The 19,167-nt window shown below is 68.7% G+C and overlaps 1 protein-coding gene across 1 annotated transcript; it reads right to left on the bottom strand.

Annotated features, from left to right (window-relative positions):
- Positions 1-385: 385 nt before the first annotated feature.
- On the bottom strand, positions 386-17,468 carry IHH (Indian hedgehog signaling molecule). Its single transcript, XM_048868759.2, has 3 exons — positions 16,736-17,468; positions 6,285-6,546; positions 386-1,552 (listed from the first exon to the last, which is right to left on the bottom strand). Exons 1-3 carry the CDS (start codon positions 17,036-17,038, stop codon positions 891-893), a joined length of 1,227 nt encoding a protein of 408 aa, XP_048724716.2. The 5' UTR covers positions 17,039-17,468; the 3' UTR covers positions 386-890.
- Between the last annotated feature and the right edge of the window lie 1,699 nt (positions 17,469-19,167).

The following is a 19,167-nucleotide window of genomic DNA, read 5'->3' as shown; positions in this document are numbered from 1 at the left end:
GGAACCCCGTCCCCACCCCCGGGCCCCAAGCCCCCCGGTGCCCTCCCCCGCTCACACTCACCCCAGGGCCCCCCGGCCTGGCTGGGCAGCCTCGTGTCCTCAGAAGCCGCGTGGCTGGCCCATCCCTGGGGGCACCAGCTCGTTCTCAGCAGCGACTTTGCTGGCGCAGGGGGCTGCCCTGCCGGGAGGGGGTGTCTGCCCAGCCCAGCCCAGCCCTTGGGGCGCAGGCAGTCGGGCGGCCTGGCTGGGCACGGAGCCGCTCTGGCACTCAGATCTCTCCTCTGCCGTGCCCTGCCCCCCACCGGCCCCTGTGCTGGGCACCTCCACACACCCCCCGCCATTGCCCCCAGCATGGGGGGCTCCCGCCTGGCCCCTCCCCCTTCACCACCGTCCCTGGAACTCGCCTCACGCACAAAAATAGCAGCATGTAGATTCATCTGGGGGCGCCCCCCCAGCAGCCCCCGTCCCGGGGCCCTGGGCTGGTTGGCAGAGCCCAGGCTGGCAGGGAGCCGGGGCAGCCCTGGCGCCAGCAGCAGACAGGGGAGACTGGCGTCCGGGCCCCACAGGTCCAGGCCTCCCGGAGCAGCTGGGGTAGCTGGGGACATGAGACGGGTCCCCCAGCCCCAGGCTGGTGGCTCCGCAGGGGTCTGTCCGTGGTGGTGCCCAGCCTCGCTGGCACACGGGACCCGGGCCCAGGGGAGGACGTGCCCCAGCCTCCCTGCCCACTCTGGCCGGGCCCTGCGCGGGCTCAGCCGGCCCCGCTTCCTAGGGCAGGCGGCATTCAGAGCGTGGATGGCTCCTCTTCCCAGGCAGCTGCCCCGGGCACTGCTCCCGGCAGAGCGGCCCAATGGCCACCCCTCCGCCCGTCCCTCTCCTCTCCCCGGCAGCCCTCAGCTCTCGAACTGGGCCGTCCCCAGCGGGTGGAAGCTCTCCGGGGCCAGCAGCAGCCGGCCCAGGTGGTACAGCAGCCCCGAGTACCAGTGCACACCCTCCGGCTGCGTCCTGTGCCCGCCCGCCAGGCTATGGTACAGCCGGAGCGGCCAGAACGCCAGCTGCGCCAGCCGCTGCTCCTGCACCAGGGCGAAGCAGGAGGCCACCACATCATCCACCACCAGGGTCCCGTGACGGGTGAGGGGGGCGTAGGCCCCGAAGTCCGTCTGGGTGGAGACATCCACCACCCTGGCCGGCCGCAGGCTCATCCCCACCTCTGCCACCAGCACGTAGTGCCCGGGCCGCACGTGGCTGGCGAAGGCGGCCTGGAAGCGGGCAGCGGGCGCCGTGGAGTTCTCGGCCATGAACAGCAAGTGGGCAGGGGTCAGGGCCAGTCGACGGGGCGGCTCCTGGGTCTCGATCACGTGGAAGGTGGTGGGCGCCGACGCCTCCTTGTCCAGGAAGGCCAGGAAGTCGCTGTAGGTGGCCCGGCCCTGCTCGTCCATAGCCAGCACCCGCTGCCCCGGGCGCAGCGCCCACAGCGGGGTCCTCGCCCCACTCTCCAGCGTCGCCAGGGCCCGGGCAGGGAAGCAGCCACCCGTCTTCGCTGCCGCCGAATGCTCTAGAGGGAACGAGAGAGGACAGGGCGGTTACCCTGCGGATCCCTGACCTGGCGGGCCATGCAGCCACCTCTGGGGTGGGGCGTAGGGTCTGTTTATACAGGGAGACCACCCACCCCAGTGCTGACATGTGGCTGCCTCTGGGGTGGGACCTGCCTCAACCCAACAGCCAGAGCCAGAGTGCAACCCCCCCAATTTACCCCACACTTCCTGTAAGGGCAATATTCTGCACTGCCCCCCATGCGCCCCAGGACCCTTCACCCCCTCCACACCCCAGCTTGAAAACACCCAGTAACCTACCCACTGCCCCCAGCTCACAATCCCATCCTGCCTCCATTTGTATCCCATCCCCCACCCCCACCTGCAGCCGCATCCCCCCCAGCTGGGGGGTTCCAGGCACGCCCCGAGGAGCACTGAGCATGGGGTGGGGGTGGGGCTGTAACCGAGCCCCCAATCTGTAGGGCTCTGTTGCTAGCGGGTGTGTGTGTGGGGGGTCAGCAGGTCTCCCACTGGCCCTGTGGGGCCTGTCGCCCATCTGCCCTCACAGCCAGAAACCTGCTCCAGGCTTGGGGGCCGGAGCCAGACCCGCTGCACTGGGCAGCCGGCTGGGGGTGGGACTGTCTGCAGCTCCTGCCAGCTGGACCCCGGGCAGGCGAGGGGGGTGTTACCGGGCTGGCGCCCCCAATGCCAACCCCCAGGTGAGTTCGCCCCAGCCTGTGCCCACAAGACTGGCTGGCCCACGGGTGCTGGGGGGGGGGGTTTAGTCACCAAACCCCTGGAGGGGGCAGGGAGCGTGGAGCAGGAGGGTTTGGGGGGTAACATCCCAGAGGGGGCAGGGAAGGGGTTTGGGGGGGAACATCCCCGGGAGCTGGCCTATCTCCAGTGCAGCACCTGCCAAAGTGGGGGGCTGGAGCACTGACAAGCTGGCCACCCCACCCCCCATGCTGAGCTCCAGGGGGCTGGGCGCCCAGGGTGGTGGGCAGGTGGGCACTGGGAGGGGGGTCCAAGGGTTGGGTGCCCAGGGGGGTGGGCACTGGGGGGTCCAAGGGCTGGGTGTACAGGGCTTTCTCTCACCCCTGTTCCCTTCCCACCGCCTCCCCCTCACCTGCTCCCACCCCTCAGCGCCCCCCAACCTTCTCTCTTCCCTTTCACCCACACCTCCCCCACTCCTCCTGTCCCCCTGCACAGCCCCTCCCCAGCTCCTCCTGCCCCTCCGCCCCACACAGCCCCACTCAAACTCCCGCCCCCATGTGACACCCTCATCCAGATATGGCCTCCTGCCCCCCACTTCCCTGCCACTTGCAGACCCCCCCCCCCGGCTCCCTTCCTGGGCAGGCTCCCCCTGGCACTCCCCCCCCCAGGCCAGCAAGAGGGAGAATGGCCTATCCTTGCTGCGGCCCCACCCTGGGCTGGAGGCTGATTGAGAAAAGCATCAAACTCCAAAGCAAATCCTTTTATTTCCCACAGTTGCAGATTCAGCCCCCGAAGGTGCCCCTGGGAGCCGCCCCCCAATCCTGCCCAGGCCCCTCAGCACCAGCACCAGCCCCACGGGGGGCTCAGAGCCTGGCCACAGGCAGAGAGTGACGCTGCCTGGCCTGGCTCAGTGCCAATGGGGGGGGGAACCAGTGGGGAGAATTTAAACCAAATGAGGGGAGAAAGCCCCGGCAGGGGGATGGATCCGGCCAGGGACAGTCCCTGGGGCAGAGCCCCGAACCTGGGCACCTGGCACCACCTGCTGGCCCTGATCCTGCCTGATAGAGAGACTCCCCCAGCCCATCGGGATGGGCACAAAAGAGCCAGGCCGGGGAGTGCGGGGGGCCACAGAGGAGCAGGGGTCACTGGGGCAGACATGGAGGGCAGGCATTTGGGGCGGGGCAGAGGGGAGGTGATGGGGGGTGTTCGGGCAGGTGGGGGGGACAGAGCAGGTGGGGGCAGGTGAGGGGACACTCGGGGGGGGTGTTTGCGGGGGCAAAGGGGAGGTGATGGGGGGTGTTCGGGGCAGGCCGGGGGGAGGAACAGATGTGGTGATGGTGGGGGTGGGCATGATACACAGAAGGGTCCCCGTGGCCACGGTACAAAAATAAAATGGGTTTATTCCCCGGCATGGGGCAGGCCAGCTGCCCCCGACGTGCAGAGCTGAGGATGGAGAGCAGCCCCCCCCGCAGCCCGCGCCCGGTCCCAGCCACGCACCACGTGCTCCCAGTGGCGTGGCAGACACGGGGGGGGGTCCCCAAAGATCGTGGCAGGAGGCCTGGAGCCCAGGGGCGCAGCAGCCGCACACTGGAGCTCCCTAGCCAGGGCCACTCGGTGCCCAGCTGCCAGCTCCCTCCATTGTCCGGGGGCCCTGCCCTGCTCTGTCCTCTCTCCAGCACGGCTCGCTCCTGGTCCCGGTCGCGCCCATCCTGGCCTGGGCCGGGGCAGCCGGTCAGCGCGGGGGCCCAGGCTGTGTCCGAGCAGGCGAGGCTGATGGATCCAGGCCAAGGCATCAGGACGGGCCCCGCGTGGGGGGAACCGGGGCCTAGCAAACGCTTCCTGCCCAGCGGCCAGAGCCCAGAGGCTGGGCGTGCCCAGGGCGCCTCCCATCACGCTACTGGGCAAAGCACAGCGAGAAGAGGCCACAGTCAACGCCCGCCCGCTCGGCCCGAACCCGCCTCCTCTCGAGGGGCACGTCCTGGGGGTGCTGCGGGACGGGAATTATCCGGGGGTCTCTGCTGGGAGGAATCTGCGCACCGTGCACCACAGACCCCTCGCTGCCCGCCGGGCTGCCAGGGCCCGGGGAGCTGGCGCCAGGTCCTGGCCCTGCCGCCCGGGCGGGTCCTGTGGCCAGGCGGCCGCGCCGTGCCCAGGCCCTCAGGGCTCAGGGACAGGCTCCCGGCGAGGATTTGACGGGACAATCGGCTCCTGCCCAGAATTCACCCCGAGTCGTGCCGGAGTGAGGGTCCCCCCAGCCCAGCTCCAGTGGTGGGGAGCCCCAGCAGCCCTCACAGAGCAGGGGCAGGGATCCCGCGAGAGCAGGGCCCCCCAGCAGGGCCTCCCAGTCCTGTGCGCTCATGTCTGGGTGGGACAGATGCTCGCACCCCGAGCCAACGGCAACAGACAAAGCAGGTGATGACGCCTCAATCCCAAACACAGCCTGACCCCTCACTCCCGACCCGCAGCCCCTGCCAGCCCAGCCCTGGGCTCCCCCCAGCTCTGCCGGTGCCCCTCACTCCCGACCCGCAGCCCCTGCCAGCCCAGCCCTAGGCTCCCCCCAGCTCTGCCGGTGCCCCTCACTCCCGACCCGCAGCCCCTGCCAGCCCAGCCCTGGGCTCCCCCCAGCTCTGCCGGTGCCCCTCACTCCCGACCCGCAGCCCCTGCCAGCCCAGCCCTAGGCTCCCCCGAGCTCTGCCGGTGCCCCTCACTCCCGACCCGCAGCCCCTGCCAGCCCAGCCCTAGGCTCCCCCCAGCTCTGCCGGTGCCCCTCACTCCCGACCCGCAGCCCCTGCCAGCCCAGCCCTGGGCTCCCCCCAGCTCTGCCGGTGCCCCTCACTCCCGACCCGCAGCCCCTGCCAGCCCAGCCCTGGGCTCCCCCCAGCTCTGCCGGTGCCCCTCACTCCCGACCCGCAGCCCCTGCCAGCCCAGCCCTGGGCTCCCTCCAGTCCTGCCGGTGCCCCTCACTCCCGACCCGCAGCCCCCTGCTAGCCCAGCCCTGGGCTCCCCCCAGTCCTGCCGGTGCCCCTCACTCCCGACCCGCAGCCCCCTGCTAGCCCAGCCCTGGGCTCCCCCCAGTCCTGCCGGTGCCCCTCACTCCCGACCCGCAGCCCCCTGCTAGCCCAGCCCTGGGCTCCCCCCAGCTCTGCCGGTGCCCCTCACTCCCGACCCGCAGGCCCCTGCTAGCCCAGCCCCGGACACCCCCACAGCTCTGCCGGTGCTCCTCACTCCTGACCCGCAGCCCCTGCTAGCCCAGCCCTGGGCTCTCCCCAGTCCTGCCGGTGCCCCTCACTCCTGACCCGCAGCCCCCTGCTAGCCAACTCTAGGCTCCCCCTGAGCAGACATTGCCAAGCTGGGATGTTTCAAGATGCCGTGTCTGAGCTCTACCCCGAGCTGTTCGTTCTCACCCCAGAGCAACCAGCCCCTGCCTCCCATCTCCCCACAGCCATGGAGCTGCTGTCTTCCCAGCACAGGATGGGGAGGGGGAGCAGGGGAGATGGGATGGGGGAGACTCAAAGATGGGGGGGCAGGTGAGGTGCCATGTGGCTCTGATGTTTGGGCAGAGGAAGCGGGGGCAGGGGCGTGAGCAGAGCCTGAGGTGGCATGTGGGGGGGGGAGATGGCGCTGGATGGGTTGGGGGTTCAGGAGGGGATGGGATGGTGGCGAGGGGGACTAAGGTGGGGTTGCAGCCTAGGGCGAGGGTACGCTGGGTAGGACAGCATGGTGGGGGAGCGGGTGCGGTGCAAGCAGAGTGATGGAACAGCTGGGTGGAGTTTGGTGGGGGCAGGGTGGGCAGGACAGCTGGGTGGAGTTTGGTGGGGGCAGGGTGGGCAGGACAGCTGGGGGTGTGGGGCAGGGCGGGCAGGAGGCTGAGATGGATTAGGCAAGGGCAAGGTGGGTGGGGGCACTGGAGTGGAGGTGGGCAAGGGAGGGGACCAGGGGCTGCGGGGTAGTGGGGCCAGGCTGGTCCAGCCAAGCAGTTGCCCCCAGCTCCCGGGTCCCACGGCCACACGTGCGAGCAGCGCCCTGCCCGGCCTGCCCCACCTGACTTGACGGAGCAGTGGATGTGGGCCTTGGACTCGTAGTAGACCCAGTCGAAGCCAGCCTCCACGGCCAGGCGTGCCAGCAGCCCGTACTTGTTGCGGTCCCGGTCGGAGGTGGTGATGTCCACGGCTCGGCCCTCGTAGTGCAGCGACTCCTCCGAGTGGTGCCCGTCCTCGTCCCAGCCCTCGGTCACCCGCAGCTTCACCCCCGGCCACTGGTTCATCACCGAGATGGCCAGGGAGTTCAGGCGGTCCTTGCAGCGCTGCGGGCAGGGGGCAGAATTAGTGCAGAGCCGGGAGGGGGCAGCACAGAGTGGGGAGTGGGGCAGCACAAAGCAGGGGCAGGACAAAGCGGGGGGCAGGACAGAGGGGGGAGGGGCAGGACAGAGCGGGGGGGGCAAGACAGGGGGAGAGGCAGGACAGACCGGGGGGCAGGACAGAGTGGGGGGGTTAGGGTTTATCAGCCTGTTACTCTGCACCCCCAGGACATTGCTGGGAGCCAAACAGGCTGTACATGGGGCAGCCGGACCCGACCCCTGCTGGGGGGTTCCCCCTCCCTCTGCCCCATACTGCAAAGCCAGCCCTCTGCTGCCCCCTGCTGCATGTGGGGATCCCCCATGCCCCACACAGAGTGCACCTAGCTACCCCTCCCCCCGCGCCCTGTAAATCCAGCCCCTCCCCGCCCCATCACAGCCCCCGCTCTGCAGCCTAGGCGGCCTGGGCCGTTCTCGTCACCCTCCCGAGACCCCTGTGGCGGGGCCATGCCCCCAGGGGGACGGGCAAGCAGTGCCGCACACAGCGACTGGACGCAGGTCTTTCCTGGGGGATCCAGGGAATCAGACCCCGCGAGTGTGTGAATCGTTTACACCCACCCCCAGAATACACGGGACTGTTTCACCGGCCGCCGTGGGCCCCGTCTCCCCAGCTTCTTCGGGGCTCCCTGAAGTGCCTCACGTTAATCGAATTCACCTGGCGTAGCCGCACACACCTGTCCCCCTTCCCAGCTCGCTGCTGCCTCGAGCAACCCACCCGTGGCCGCGAGTAGCCTTTGCCCCGATGCAAACTGACCCTTTCAGCCCCCGCTTTGCTCTCTGGCTCCTGGCCAGATTCAGAGCCATGCCGGTACTTTGCCTCTCCCGCCATGACGCCTTCGCGTCTTTCGTCACCTCCAACCCTGGTGCGACGCCTTCCCTGCCCCTCCCCGGCGCCCCCACCCATGGCCTGGGCCGGTGCCACGCACCGCCCGGAGCTGCTCCCGCGTGCCCATACGGGCCAGGCTCCCTTCAGCAGCCCCACAGCCTCTGGGCACGACCCGCACTGCCCCGGGGTGCCACGTCCACACCACACCCCTGGCAATCGCTTCCCCGTCCACGGGGGGCGAGGCTGGCAGACCCCTTCCCCGACTGGCAGGGCCAGGGACACACGGGGAGCCACGGAGTCGGCAGGAGCTGAGCCCTGCAGTCACTTCCCCCTCACACCCGCCCCGCGGGGGCCCTGGCGCAGTCTGGGCAACCCTCTGCTGGGCCTGGCAGTGAGGGGCCCAGCTGGTGCCCATGGGTTTGGTGAGGTGGGCACTGACTCATGGGGCGGTGGGCTGAGACCCGGCAGACCCTCACCCCGGCCTCCCGGCAGCTGGCAAGGCTGTTGGGTCACTGCTAGCCTGGGGGGTTAGAACCAAGCCCCACAGCCCCCTCCCAGCCCCCATGGGGGGCGGTTCTCACTCTCACTGCCCCAGTGCTGGGGGAGGGGGAGGCTGGAAACACTCTCCAGCGGCTCCCTCCGTAGCCAGGGTGGGTGCCCTGCAGAGCCGGGGGAGGGCGCCCCCAGGAGGACAGGGATGGGGCTGCACTGATGGCTAAGGTCTGAGGGAGTCTCCTGGTCAGATCAGAGCCCCCAGCGAAAAACCATCCCAAACATGGGCACCGCAGACCCCAGGGACGGCCCTTCCCCACGCTCCGCCCCCAGCCCCAGGACAGCCCCTCCTCCAGCCCCCGACCCCCAGGGAAACGCGGCCCCAGGGCAGCCCCCAACCCAGCCAGGGAGGAACGTGCTCCTGCTGGTTCTACAACCTGGGGGTGTGACTTTCGTGCCAGCCCATAGCCCCATGTCCGAGCCCTCTGTATCCCCCTCCCCCACTGCCGCCCCTCCCCCAGGCACCCGGAGCCCCGGGCTCCCACCAGGAACAGGGATCAGCGCAAGGAAGGGTTTGGAGACAGATGCACCCCCAGAACCCAGGCCGCGAACTGGGAGGGCCGGGCCGGGGTTCAGTCCAACTTGGTGACCTGGGGGGGAGCTTGGTCTGTCATCCCTGAACCACTGGAGCCAATATCAGCGGCATGAGAAACCCCCAACTTGCCGGACCTGAGGCAACCCCTCACTCCCGACCCACAGCGGCCTGCTATGCCAGCTCTGGACTCCCCCCAGCTCTGCCAGTGCCCCTCACTCCCGACCCGCAGCCCCTGCCAGCCCAGCCCTGGGCTCCCCCCAGCTCTGCCGGTGCCCCTCACTCCCGACCCGCAGCCCCTGCCAGCCCAGCCCTAGGCTCCCCCCAGCTCTGCCGGTGCCCCTCACTCCCGACCTGCAGCCCCTGCCAGCCCAGCCCTGGGCTCCCCCCAGCTCTGCCGGTGCCCCTCACTCCCGACCCGCAGCCCCCTGCTAGCCCTGCCCTGGACTCCCCCCAGCTCTGCCGGGGCCCCTCACTCCCGACCCGCAGCCCCTGCCAGCCCAGCCCTGGACTCCCCCCAGCTCTGCCGGTGCCCCTCACTCCCGACCCGCAGCCCCCTGCTAGCCCTGCCCTGGACTCCCCCCAGCTCTGCCGGGGCCCCTCACTCCCGACCCGCAGCCCCTGCCAGCCCAGCCCTGGACTCCCCCCAGCTCTGCCGGTGCCCCTCACTCCCGACCCGCAGCCCCTGCCAGCCCAGCCCTGGACTCCCCCCAGCTCTGCCGGTGCCCCTCACTCCCGACCCGCAGCCCCCTGCTAGCCCAGCCCTGGACTCCCCCCAGCTCTGCCGGGGCCCCTCACTGCCGACCCGCAGCCCCTGCTAGCCCAGTGCCCCTCACTCCCGACCCGCAGCCCCTGCTAGCCCAGCCCTGGGCTCCCCCCAGCTCTGCCGGTGCCCCTCACTCCCGACCCGCAGCCCCTGCCAGCCCGGCCCTGGGCTCCCCCCAGCTCTGCCGGTGCCCCTCACTCCCGACCCGCAGCCCCTGCTAGCCCAGCCCTGGGCTCCCCCTCATAGCTCTGCTGGTGCCCCTCACTCCCGACCCGCAGCCCCTGCCAGCCCAGCCCTGGCTGCCCCGCAGGAGGATGGAGGGTGAAGAATAGCCGTGTGATGATAATTGTGAGACGTTCCAAGGCTGCAGCTGAGGCTTCTACTCTCACGTCAGTTGTGAGCTCAGGAAGCTCCAAGCCCAGCTTGGGGTCCCCGTGGGGAAGGCTGGACAGGGCATCACCGCCGGGCATTCAGAGCCTGGCACTGAGTTCTCTCCCTGGGGCTCTCCCAGGCCCCCCCTGCCCCTCCCAAACCAGGAGGCCCCACCCTGCGGCTGCTCTGGCCATGACACCTCCCTTGGGCTGGGGAGGGCCCAGGAGAGGCAGAAGAGAGTTTGCTGGAGGGGCTGACGGGGTCAGTGCAGGGATGGGAGGTATGGGCTCGGGGCTCCCCATCCACAGGTCTAGGGTGGGTGACAGGCAAAGTCTGCAATGTGAGGGGGGGCCACAGTGCTGGGGGGCCCTTCCTGATGCAGTGGGGCTGGGGGGGGGCTGTGATGCAAAGGGAGGGGGTGGGGGAAGGGGGCCTTTGCCCCAGAGAGGTTCCTCTCTGCCCTCCCCCCGACCCCCTCCCGCGTGCTCCCCAACTGCCGGGTGCAGTCTCAGTGTCGGGGCCAGCCAGAGATAAGACACGGAAGGAATTTAACAAACACAATTCATGGGGGGGGGGTTTGTCCCCATGAACCACCTCCCCTTTGCTGCGCAGGGACATGGCACCACGGCGTGGGTGCCACCAGCCTGACTGGGAGTGGGGCCACCACGTCCCCCTCAGCCCCCTGGCCATGCAGCCCAGCCAGCCCCAGAGACACCCCTCCTGGCCGGGCGGGGAGGCTGGCACGGGGCCCGCTCAGCTCTGCAGCCAGGCAGGGATGGGCCCGGTCCCCCGGGCACTGGTTTGACTCCAGCTCACAGCAGCTGGCAGGAGGGGGAGGCTGTTCTTCCTTGAGGGCCCACAGCAGCCCTGATCCCCCCCGCCGCCCTAGCTGCACCTGACATCCTCCAAGCCAGGGGGCGCACATGCGGTGGCTCCCATAAACCCCAGCATCAGGCAGGGCTGCCCCCCTGGTCCCCGGGCATCACGCGCCATGACTGCGCTCTCTCCGACCCCGACCCCTTCCCTCGGCAGACAACGGCATCCGGCCAGGACGCCCCTCCCCAGCCTCATCCCATCGCCCCTGGTCACACCCCTCGACCCCCCAGCATGCAGCCCCATAGCCCCAGCTCAGTCTGCACATGGCCCCCAGCTCAGCTGTTCCTTTCCTCCCTTCCACCCCATCCTTGGAGCAGCTCCTCTGGGATGGACAGACAGAAACACACCCACAGGATAGATGAGAGGAAAAGGGGGGAACAATTGCAGCAGGACGCTGAGCTCAGGGGGTCCCCTAAACATCTGTGCAATGGGAGTGGGTGGGGCCCAGCAAAGCTGGGGTAACTGGAGCCCCATATGGGCCTGCCAAGCCTGCACACACGGCATGTTCACCTCTTCCCGGCGGTGGATCCCCCCAGCAGATTAGAGCCGCCCCTACCATGCCCAGGCCCCCTATGCTTACAGATCCCCTGCAAGCTCCTGGCCTCTTCCCCACCCCTCTCTCAGCCCTTCCTCCCAGTGCACATCTGGCCGTCAGGTTATTTCCCCCTTCTCCTGGCTGCATAGGACCCTCACTCCGAGGAGCCGAGTCACGGGTCAGGACCCCCCGTGCTAGGTGCTGCATGGGTAGAAAGATGCTTGCTGATTGCTGGGTCCCCCATGGGATTCTCAGCTCCTCACAGTTTAGCGTCACCTGAAATCCTCCCCAGCCCCAGGCACACCCCCTGCATTGCACTTCCCCATCCATGGGGCACACTGTCCCAGGCGATGGGAACATGGCTGCACAGGGCAGGCGTCAGGGGAAGGGGGCTCAGACCCCAGCTGCTTTCGCTTCGGCCGCTGGCCAGGGAGCAAACCTGTCCCACCCCAGCCTAGGGCGGCTCCCAGCCACCCAGGCCCTGCTGTGTGGACACACGCCAGGGAGGGGGTGTGCAGGGGGCAGCTGGGAGGGCGAAGGTCCCTGTGGCTGGAGCAAAGTGCTGCTCTGCCATTCCCAGCTGTAGCCAGCAGGTGTCACTGCCGTGCCAGAGAGGCCCCACCGCCGAGTGCCTGGGGACGGGGCAGGGATCGCAGCCAGGCGCTCCCCTTCGGGGCACGGGATGCTCCCCGGCACCAGGCTGCCTCCAGCTCAGAAAGCAGGGCATGGCCAGGGCAGTGCAGCTCAGGTACACCCCATCGTGGGGCGGGGGCAAAGGTGCCCACAGGGCGGGGGAGACAGAAATCCCTCCATGCCCGGATGCCCTGTACCAGTGGGCACGCTGCAGCCTGGCCAGCGTCCACACGGCTACATGTAGTCTGGGATCTGCCTTGGCCTGTTGCCAGGTCTTCAGTGAGAGCAGAGCTGGCTGCCCCCCGACCCAGGCCACCGCCATGGCGACAGGTGGCAGCCACCTACTCAGATCACGACGGGGAGAGAGAGGGAGAGATCCCAGAGACTGGCACACAGAGCTGGCCACAGAGACAGGCTCAGGACTGGAGCAGGGCTGCCAGGTGCTTGCATCACTGCCTGGGGTGGTGATGGCTGGGAAGGGCACAGCAAGAACCCACCCTGGGTTCAGTTTGCCCAGTGCCATGAGCAGCCACCCGAGGAAATCACTGGCAGGGGAGTCACAGCGCCCAGTTGGCCTGTGGAACTCTCTGCCACAAGAGGGAGCCGGCGAGGGCAATGTCATGGCTGTGCAGTGCGTGAGTAGCTCTGCACGCTAAGGACACGAGCGACAGGATGGATCCAGTCTCACGCTGCAGGACTTTCTGCCCTCCCATTCTGCACAGCCAGCCAGGGACATTACAGGTGGGGGGGAGGGTAATGCTGCCCCCTGAGCCATCGGCTGTGGAGACAGGCTGCTAGCCTAAGCAGGTGCCCTGGGCCCTCAGAGGGGCTGGTGCCCTTCACACAGCAGCTGGTTTCAGGCAGGAGTGGCATCCAACACCCTGTCTCAGGTATGCAGCCCCTGCGGTTCCAGAGCTCGGAGAGCTGTAGGGGGAGGCCAGAGGGAGAGCACGGCTTGGAGATGCCCGGAGAGACCCCGGCCCACGTGGCAGGTAAGCAGGCTCACTCACTATGAAGGACCAGCTCCCCCAGGGCGAGGAGCCAGCACCAGCCCAGTCAGCACTGACCAGAGGTCGTGCCCAGCTGCTCAGGGCTCCCAGCTGAGTTCTGTGCCAAGCTTGATGGTCCCAGCAGAGGCCGAGGGCTGAACGGGGCCTTGGAGAGGGAGTGCCCCTCCCCTAGGGTGATCCTGCTCGCAGGGCGTTTGGCACCAGGCTCATATGCTGTGCCCGCCTGGCACCTTCAGCTCCCAGCGGAGTCACTCACAAGCAAGACCAGGCGGGACCCACTCCCACTAGGAGCCCCAATATGGCAGGGCCAGGCTGAGCCCCCCACACCACACACACATGGAGGGCAGCCAGCAGCCACACCCTGGATGGGGACCAAGGCCCTGCCGTCCCTGTGTTGCGGGGGACGGGGAGTCAGTGGCATTTCCTCAGCAGGGCAGCCTGCCCAGGCACTGCCAGCCCCACTATGCAGGGTGGGGGGTGAGGAGCCCGCTGGGAGGGGGCAGCACACTGGGTCTGCAGGCCAGTGGGGCTGGGCAATGAGGCTGGCCCAAATGGCACTGTGGGGGGGCACCTGAGAAATTCCTCTGCCCAGCGAGGGTGGTGAGGGGCCGGCTCCGTGGGAGGGGAAAGGTGGGGCCTTCTCTCAGCGCCTGCCAGCAGGCCCAGCGCAGAGCAAACAGACGCAGATTCTTGAGGCAGATGAACCGATAAGGGGAGGCGGGGAGCAGCCCTCCCCGCCCCCCAGCATCTCCCAGCACCACCCAGACGCCCAGACCCTTGGACTTGGGGAAAACAGGTTCTGAGGTGAGTCAACAGCAGTAAAAGCCAGTGAGGCGAGGGGTTGCATGGGAGTGGGTCCCGTCCCCTCCCAGCCATCCTGGCAGCGTGGAGCCTGCACCTCAAGCCGCCTGGGGCCCTAGGGGCATCTCTCCCTTCACCCTCCCCTGCAGGGGGCACTGGGAAGGCTGCTGCCCCAAGGGCGCTGGGAGTCCTGGTGCGATTGGCTGGCAGCCCCCTGCTCCCCCAGCCAGGTGTCCCTACATCTTGGCCACTGGGCTCCCACCAGGGCCAGGCCAGCGGGCATCCAGCCCCCAGGGCAGCAGGGCACTTTCAGATGTAATGTCTGGGCTGTGGGGTACCGAGAGGCTCTGGTCAGAGCCCCATTGGGCTGGCCACTCCACACACACGGCGAGAAGAGTGACACCCTGGGATTACTTGGGACCGGTTCTGCCCTGCGTGGTGCAGCGAGAGACAGGAATAGGGCTCACAGTTGGGACATGGGGCCTGTCCCCTCTAGGGGACGCTGGCTGTGATCAGGCTCCAGAGCAGAAGACTGGCTGGCTCGGGGGAGGGCGGGGGGAAAGGGGTGGAATGGGGCACTGGGACTTTCCCCTCTAGGGGGCGCTGGCTCCGATCTGGCCCCAGGGCAGGGACTGGCTGGCTCAGGGGGACAGGGAATGGGACATGGGGCCTGTCCCCTCTAGGGGGTGCCGGCTTTGATCCAGCAACTGGCATTAGTGACCCATGTGACAGTCATTACTAGCTGTGAAGTGCTTTGGGCTCCCAGCCCACACCCCAGCTGGCACTAACTGCCCCTGGCTGGCAGACTCAGCAGAGGTCCAAGCAGGTCAGGCAGGAGCAGCTTGGAGTGCAGGGGGCTGTCCCGGGCGGCACCTATCCAGGGATCCAGTCCCCAGTGATGTCAGACTGCCCGACACTCACTTCCTGGAGTTCTCCTGTCCTCACACACACCAAGGCCGGAGTCCACCGAACCTCCGCTTTCACAGCCTCCTGTGTTCAGCCCAGGGCATGCAAGCCATTCCCCCGCCAGCCAGGAACCCACGGGCCCAGCGCAGCCAGCGCCGGCCTCCAGCCCTGGGACCCAGTCTCTGCTGGGAAATTCACCTGGGCTGTAAATCAGCAGAGAGGGCTGGGACCAAGCTCCTTATCTGCATTCCTGAAAGCCGCAGGCATTCTCCTTGCCCACACCGAAACGCCGGGTAACCTTCGTCCCGGAGCCACCCTCTCCTGTCCCAGGCCGCCTCTGCTGGCTTCCAGGTGGAATTTACGACAGGCCATTGTCCCCTACGTTAGACTGGGCCACGCCCGGGGAGGGTCAGTAACTTCCAAACACTCCGCCCCAGACATCAACCCACCCCCTACCAGCAACCCCCCAGCTCCCAGAGGCAGGGGGAAACTGAGGCACGGAGAGGGTGAGGGCTTGGCCAATGCTGCGCAGCGAGCTGCCTGCTCTGAGTGAAGGCTGTGCCTGCTAGGCAGCTCTGCCCAGGGCTCTGGGGACATTCACCTCCGCAGTGGAGAGCGCGAGGTTCTGCTTTGCCGCCCTGGGCAATGCCAGCCGGTCACGCGGACGGAGCCCTGCAAGGCCACTGCCCCCACCTCCACCGCCCTCCCGGGTGCTCAGCCCCTGGACAGAGGCCGGGTGGGGGGCACGGTGCTCGGTGTCATGCCCGCGGCAGTCACACCCGAGCCCTCCCCTCCTCGCCCCATTCTCAGGCCCTCGTCGAAGAGGCCTGCCCCGCCGCGGAGCTGGGCACCCAGGTGTGCCCAGAGCCTTTGTGGGAAGCGGCCAGCGGCCAGCGACCAGCGACCAGCTCCTGCTCTGCTCCCCGTGGGCCCAAGTCACTCGTGCCAACAAGGGGCTCCTACCGCCCTGCGGAGCCCACGCAGCCACCTGCTCCACTCAGTCCCCAGCGGGCAGCGCCAGCAGGGACCCGGCTGTGGTCTCAGACCCTAGCCGAGGGGACAGAGGACCCGACCACTGAGCAGCCAAGGGTCAGTCTGTGCTGTGGGTGCTGACAAGGGTCGCCCCAGCCGTCCCCCTTTCCTGGTCCCTCTGCAGCCGGAGAAGGCTCTCTACACTGCTTTGGCACAGCTCCACGACCCCCAGCAGCTCTGCCTCCCCAGCCCTGGGGCGCAGGCACCCTCCACTGCCCCCCTCCCCCCACTGCAGCACTGGGTCCAAGACACCCTCCACTGCCCCCCTCCCCCTACTGCAGCACTGGGTCCAAGACACCCTCCACTGCCCCCCTCCCCCCCCTGCAGCACTGGGTCCAAGACACCCTCCACTGCCCCCCCTCCCCCCACTGCAGCACTGGGTCCAAGACACCCTCCACTGCCCGCCCCACAGCACTGGGTCCCAGGGCTCTGGAGATTTCAGACACTGAACCCTACCCCCAGCCAGTGCCAAGGGATTGCCCAGCTGGGGGCCTCCCGGGGCAGGCAGGGGGATGCCACTGCCCACCCCCTCCCGCTCCCTCCAGCGCTCTGGTCCTCCACAGCATCCGCCCCCGACTCCCTCCAGGGACGGGAACTTCCTAGCGGGCTGGGGCAGCAGCTTGCGCCCGGGAAGCCCCTCGTGACTCCGAGCATCTTGTGGCTGCCGGGGGCCGGCTGTGAACTCGCCACCTCCTGCGCCTCGGACTGGGGCTGACGGGCGCGGGGCCCGCAGCCGGAGACCCAGAGCGCACGCTGCCCGGCAGGTGAATGGGAGAGCCGCGCCGCGCGCCCTGATCCCCGCAGCTCCTCTCCGCCTCCAGATCCTGGGCCCCCCTGCAACGCTGCCGCCCCGCGCCGCCGGTCACTGCATGGGGAAGGTCCCCGGGCTCGGGGGAAGGAGGGCAGCGGAGGGCAAACAAACGAAGCCGGGCCTGGGAGAACAGAGGAGACCCCCGCCGCGCATCGGGGATCTGACTGGAGAGGGGCCTTCGGGAGGGCAGGTGCCTGCAGCAGAGGGTCACCGCAGCGGGCAGCTATCCGGGGAGGAAGCATCTGCTCGGGCCATTGGTCTACCCCGCACGGCGGGGCACTTCCAGGCCTCCCTCCCAGCACCTGAGCCGGGGCCCCCGGACAGGATGTGGAATGTCCCCCGGAGCCCGGCATGGCTGAAGCAGGGATCAGGGCAGGAGCCGGGGGAGCGGGGAGGAAGAGAGCAGGGCTCCCCCGGAGAGGAAGGACTGCAGGGCGCAGAGGGCTCAGGAGCCTGGCATGGCCCGGGGAGGGGCTGGGCCCGTACCTGGGTCATGAGGCGGTCGGCTCCCGTGTTCTCTTCGTCCTTGAAGATGATGTCGGGGTTGTAGTTAGGGGTCAGCTCCTTAAAGCGCTCCGAGTTCCGGGCGATCTTGCCCTCGTACCTGCCGCTGGCGCCCAGGGTTTTCTCGGGCACGTTGGGGCTGAACTGCTTGTAAGCCAGCGGGATGAGCTTCCTGGGGGGCCGCCGGCGGCTGCCCACCACCCGGCCCGGCCCGCACCCCCGCACCGCCGGGGCCAGCAGCAGCGCGCATCCGCTCAGGAGCAGCAGGAGCCGGGCCAGCTTCATGGCAGGGAAGTCCGGGGACAGCGGGGACGCTGGGCAGCTCCGCCGGGGAGGGGAGGCGGGCGACAGGGGGGTCCTCAGCCCGGGAGCCCCTCAGGCTCGGCCGGGGTGCTCGCCGTGCCCCAGGGGGGTCGCCATCCAGTGCGTAAAGGCGGCCGTGTGCCGGGCAGGTGCTGCCGTGCGCCCCGCTGCTGCTGCCCGGCGCCTGGGGCTGGCCGCCTGCTCTGAGCTTTCCTGCCCGGCCGCCTCCAATAAATAGCGAAGGGCCGTTTGTTTTGGCAGCGGGGCGGCTGCTGCGGGGCCGGGGCCCGGCTGCCCGGAGTCCCCGCGGTTGGCGCCCTGGTGGTCAGGGCGGCGGTGGCTGCAGGGGCTGGAGCTGGAGCCGGAGCCGCTGCTGTCTCCACTCCCAGGGCACGAGTGAGAGGGGAAATTGAAGAGATCCGGGATCGGGAACCGCCAGGACCGCACCCTGCCCATGTCCCAGCCTCCCAGCTCCCTCCCTCCGCCTCCCCGCGGAACCTGCCATGGGCTGCCGGCAGCCTCCTCCCCCTGCCAAGAGCGCCGCTGGTCGGAGCCCACCCCACTGGCCGGGGAGGGTCCCGCTCCACCTGTCCCTGAGGGCGAGCCCCGGTAGGCAGCTGCCCCCACCCCGACAACGAGAGCGAGGCCGGAGGGCTCCCTCCACCCCGGGAACCAGCCCTGCTCTGGGGACCCCGGCTCCCAGGCCACCCGGGCGACTTCGACAGGTGTCAAAAAACACACGTGGAGGGGCCCTGAGCCCGTCATAGCGGGCACCCCCCACCCGGGAGCCCTGCAGCCCAAGCAGGGCCCCCCACTCCTGGGCTCTATTTGCTCGGGGCTGCAGGTGTGCGGGGTTCCTGGAGCAGAGCAGGCGAAGATTCCTGTTCCCCCTGCATCAGGGCTGATACCAGATGCCCCAGCGCGCCCTGGGAGGGGGGATCAAACAGAGCAGGGAGGCAGCTGGTTGAAATTTAACCACAATATTCTCGGTCTCTATTGTTTGGAGGGAGGCCCGATATTTCCACAACAGGATTATGGGATCTGATTAACTCGCTGAGACAACAATGCGGGGCTGGGATGGGCTTCCCCTTCCAGCTGCCAATAGGGGAAAGTAAACACAACACCCTGATTTCACTACCCAGGCCAGGGGCCGGCCAAGCCCCCTCCAGCCCCCTCGGCTCTGCACCAGGGAGGGCGCTGTGCCCCTCTCCCCACAGCCAGCCTCATCTCCCCAGGTGGGCCAACTCCTTTGGGCAGCCTCCGCCCAGTGCCACAGCCCTTCCCGGGGTGCTCTGGCTAGGCCAGGCGAGAGGCAGAAGCCGGGGCGGGTCCCAGAGGGGCAGAGCCCAGGTCAGGCTAGTTCCCAGGAGTGGCCTGCCATGCCGAGATGGGTGCCATGCTGGCCCGGGGGGCACCATGCTGCAGGGGAGCAAGCAATGGGGTTCATTCTGGGCACCTCAAGCATGCGGGCGCAGCCAGAAGCACCCACTGAGGTGGGATGCCCAGCTTGAGAGCCCTGCGACTGGATTTCCAGAGGTGCTGGGACCGCCGGCTCCCAAGGCTGCTCCATCCCCTGCCCCAGCACCTGTCCCCTCGGGGAAGCAGGACTGGGGCCGCCAGCTGCACGCCGAGAATCAATAGCCACGTATTAACCAACACGCCATGGCCTCCGTGAGCCCTGCCAGCCAAGGGGCTAATGCTGCCCTCCCCCTCCAGTGCCACATGGGAAAGTGCCAGGTGAGCAGCCCCCAACTCCCCAGTTAGCCCCCTGCATCTCCCTGGCAGGACCCCTCAGGGATGGGCTCCTGGGGGCTTGGCACAGAGGGGAGGGCTTGGGGCATGCTGCTTGGGAGGCATTTTCCAGGCCATTAAGGGGCGAGGCAGGAGCCTCATCCCACTCCACCTGCCTCTCTGGGGCTTCGCCATCCCATGGCAGGGCTATGTGGGGAGGGCAGGGCTGGGCTGGGGACTGGGCACTCACCAGGAACAGGAGACTGGTCTAGATCGGTCGCTCCGCTGGCCTGGCCTGGCACTCCTAGGGACAGGCCTTTTGCAGCATCCGCCGTGAACTCTCCCCTCTAGCCCAGAGACACCTTCTCCAGCTGGTGGGT

Source organism: Caretta caretta, chromosome 11, assembly GCF_965140235.1.
Source record: "Caretta caretta isolate rCarCar2 chromosome 11, rCarCar1.hap1, whole genome shotgun sequence".
In the NCBI taxonomy this organism is placed as follows: domain Eukaryota; kingdom Metazoa; phylum Chordata; order Testudines; family Cheloniidae; genus Caretta; species Caretta caretta.
Note: the sequence above shows the minus strand (reverse complement) of the source record. Positions and strands in the feature narration are given on the sequence as shown.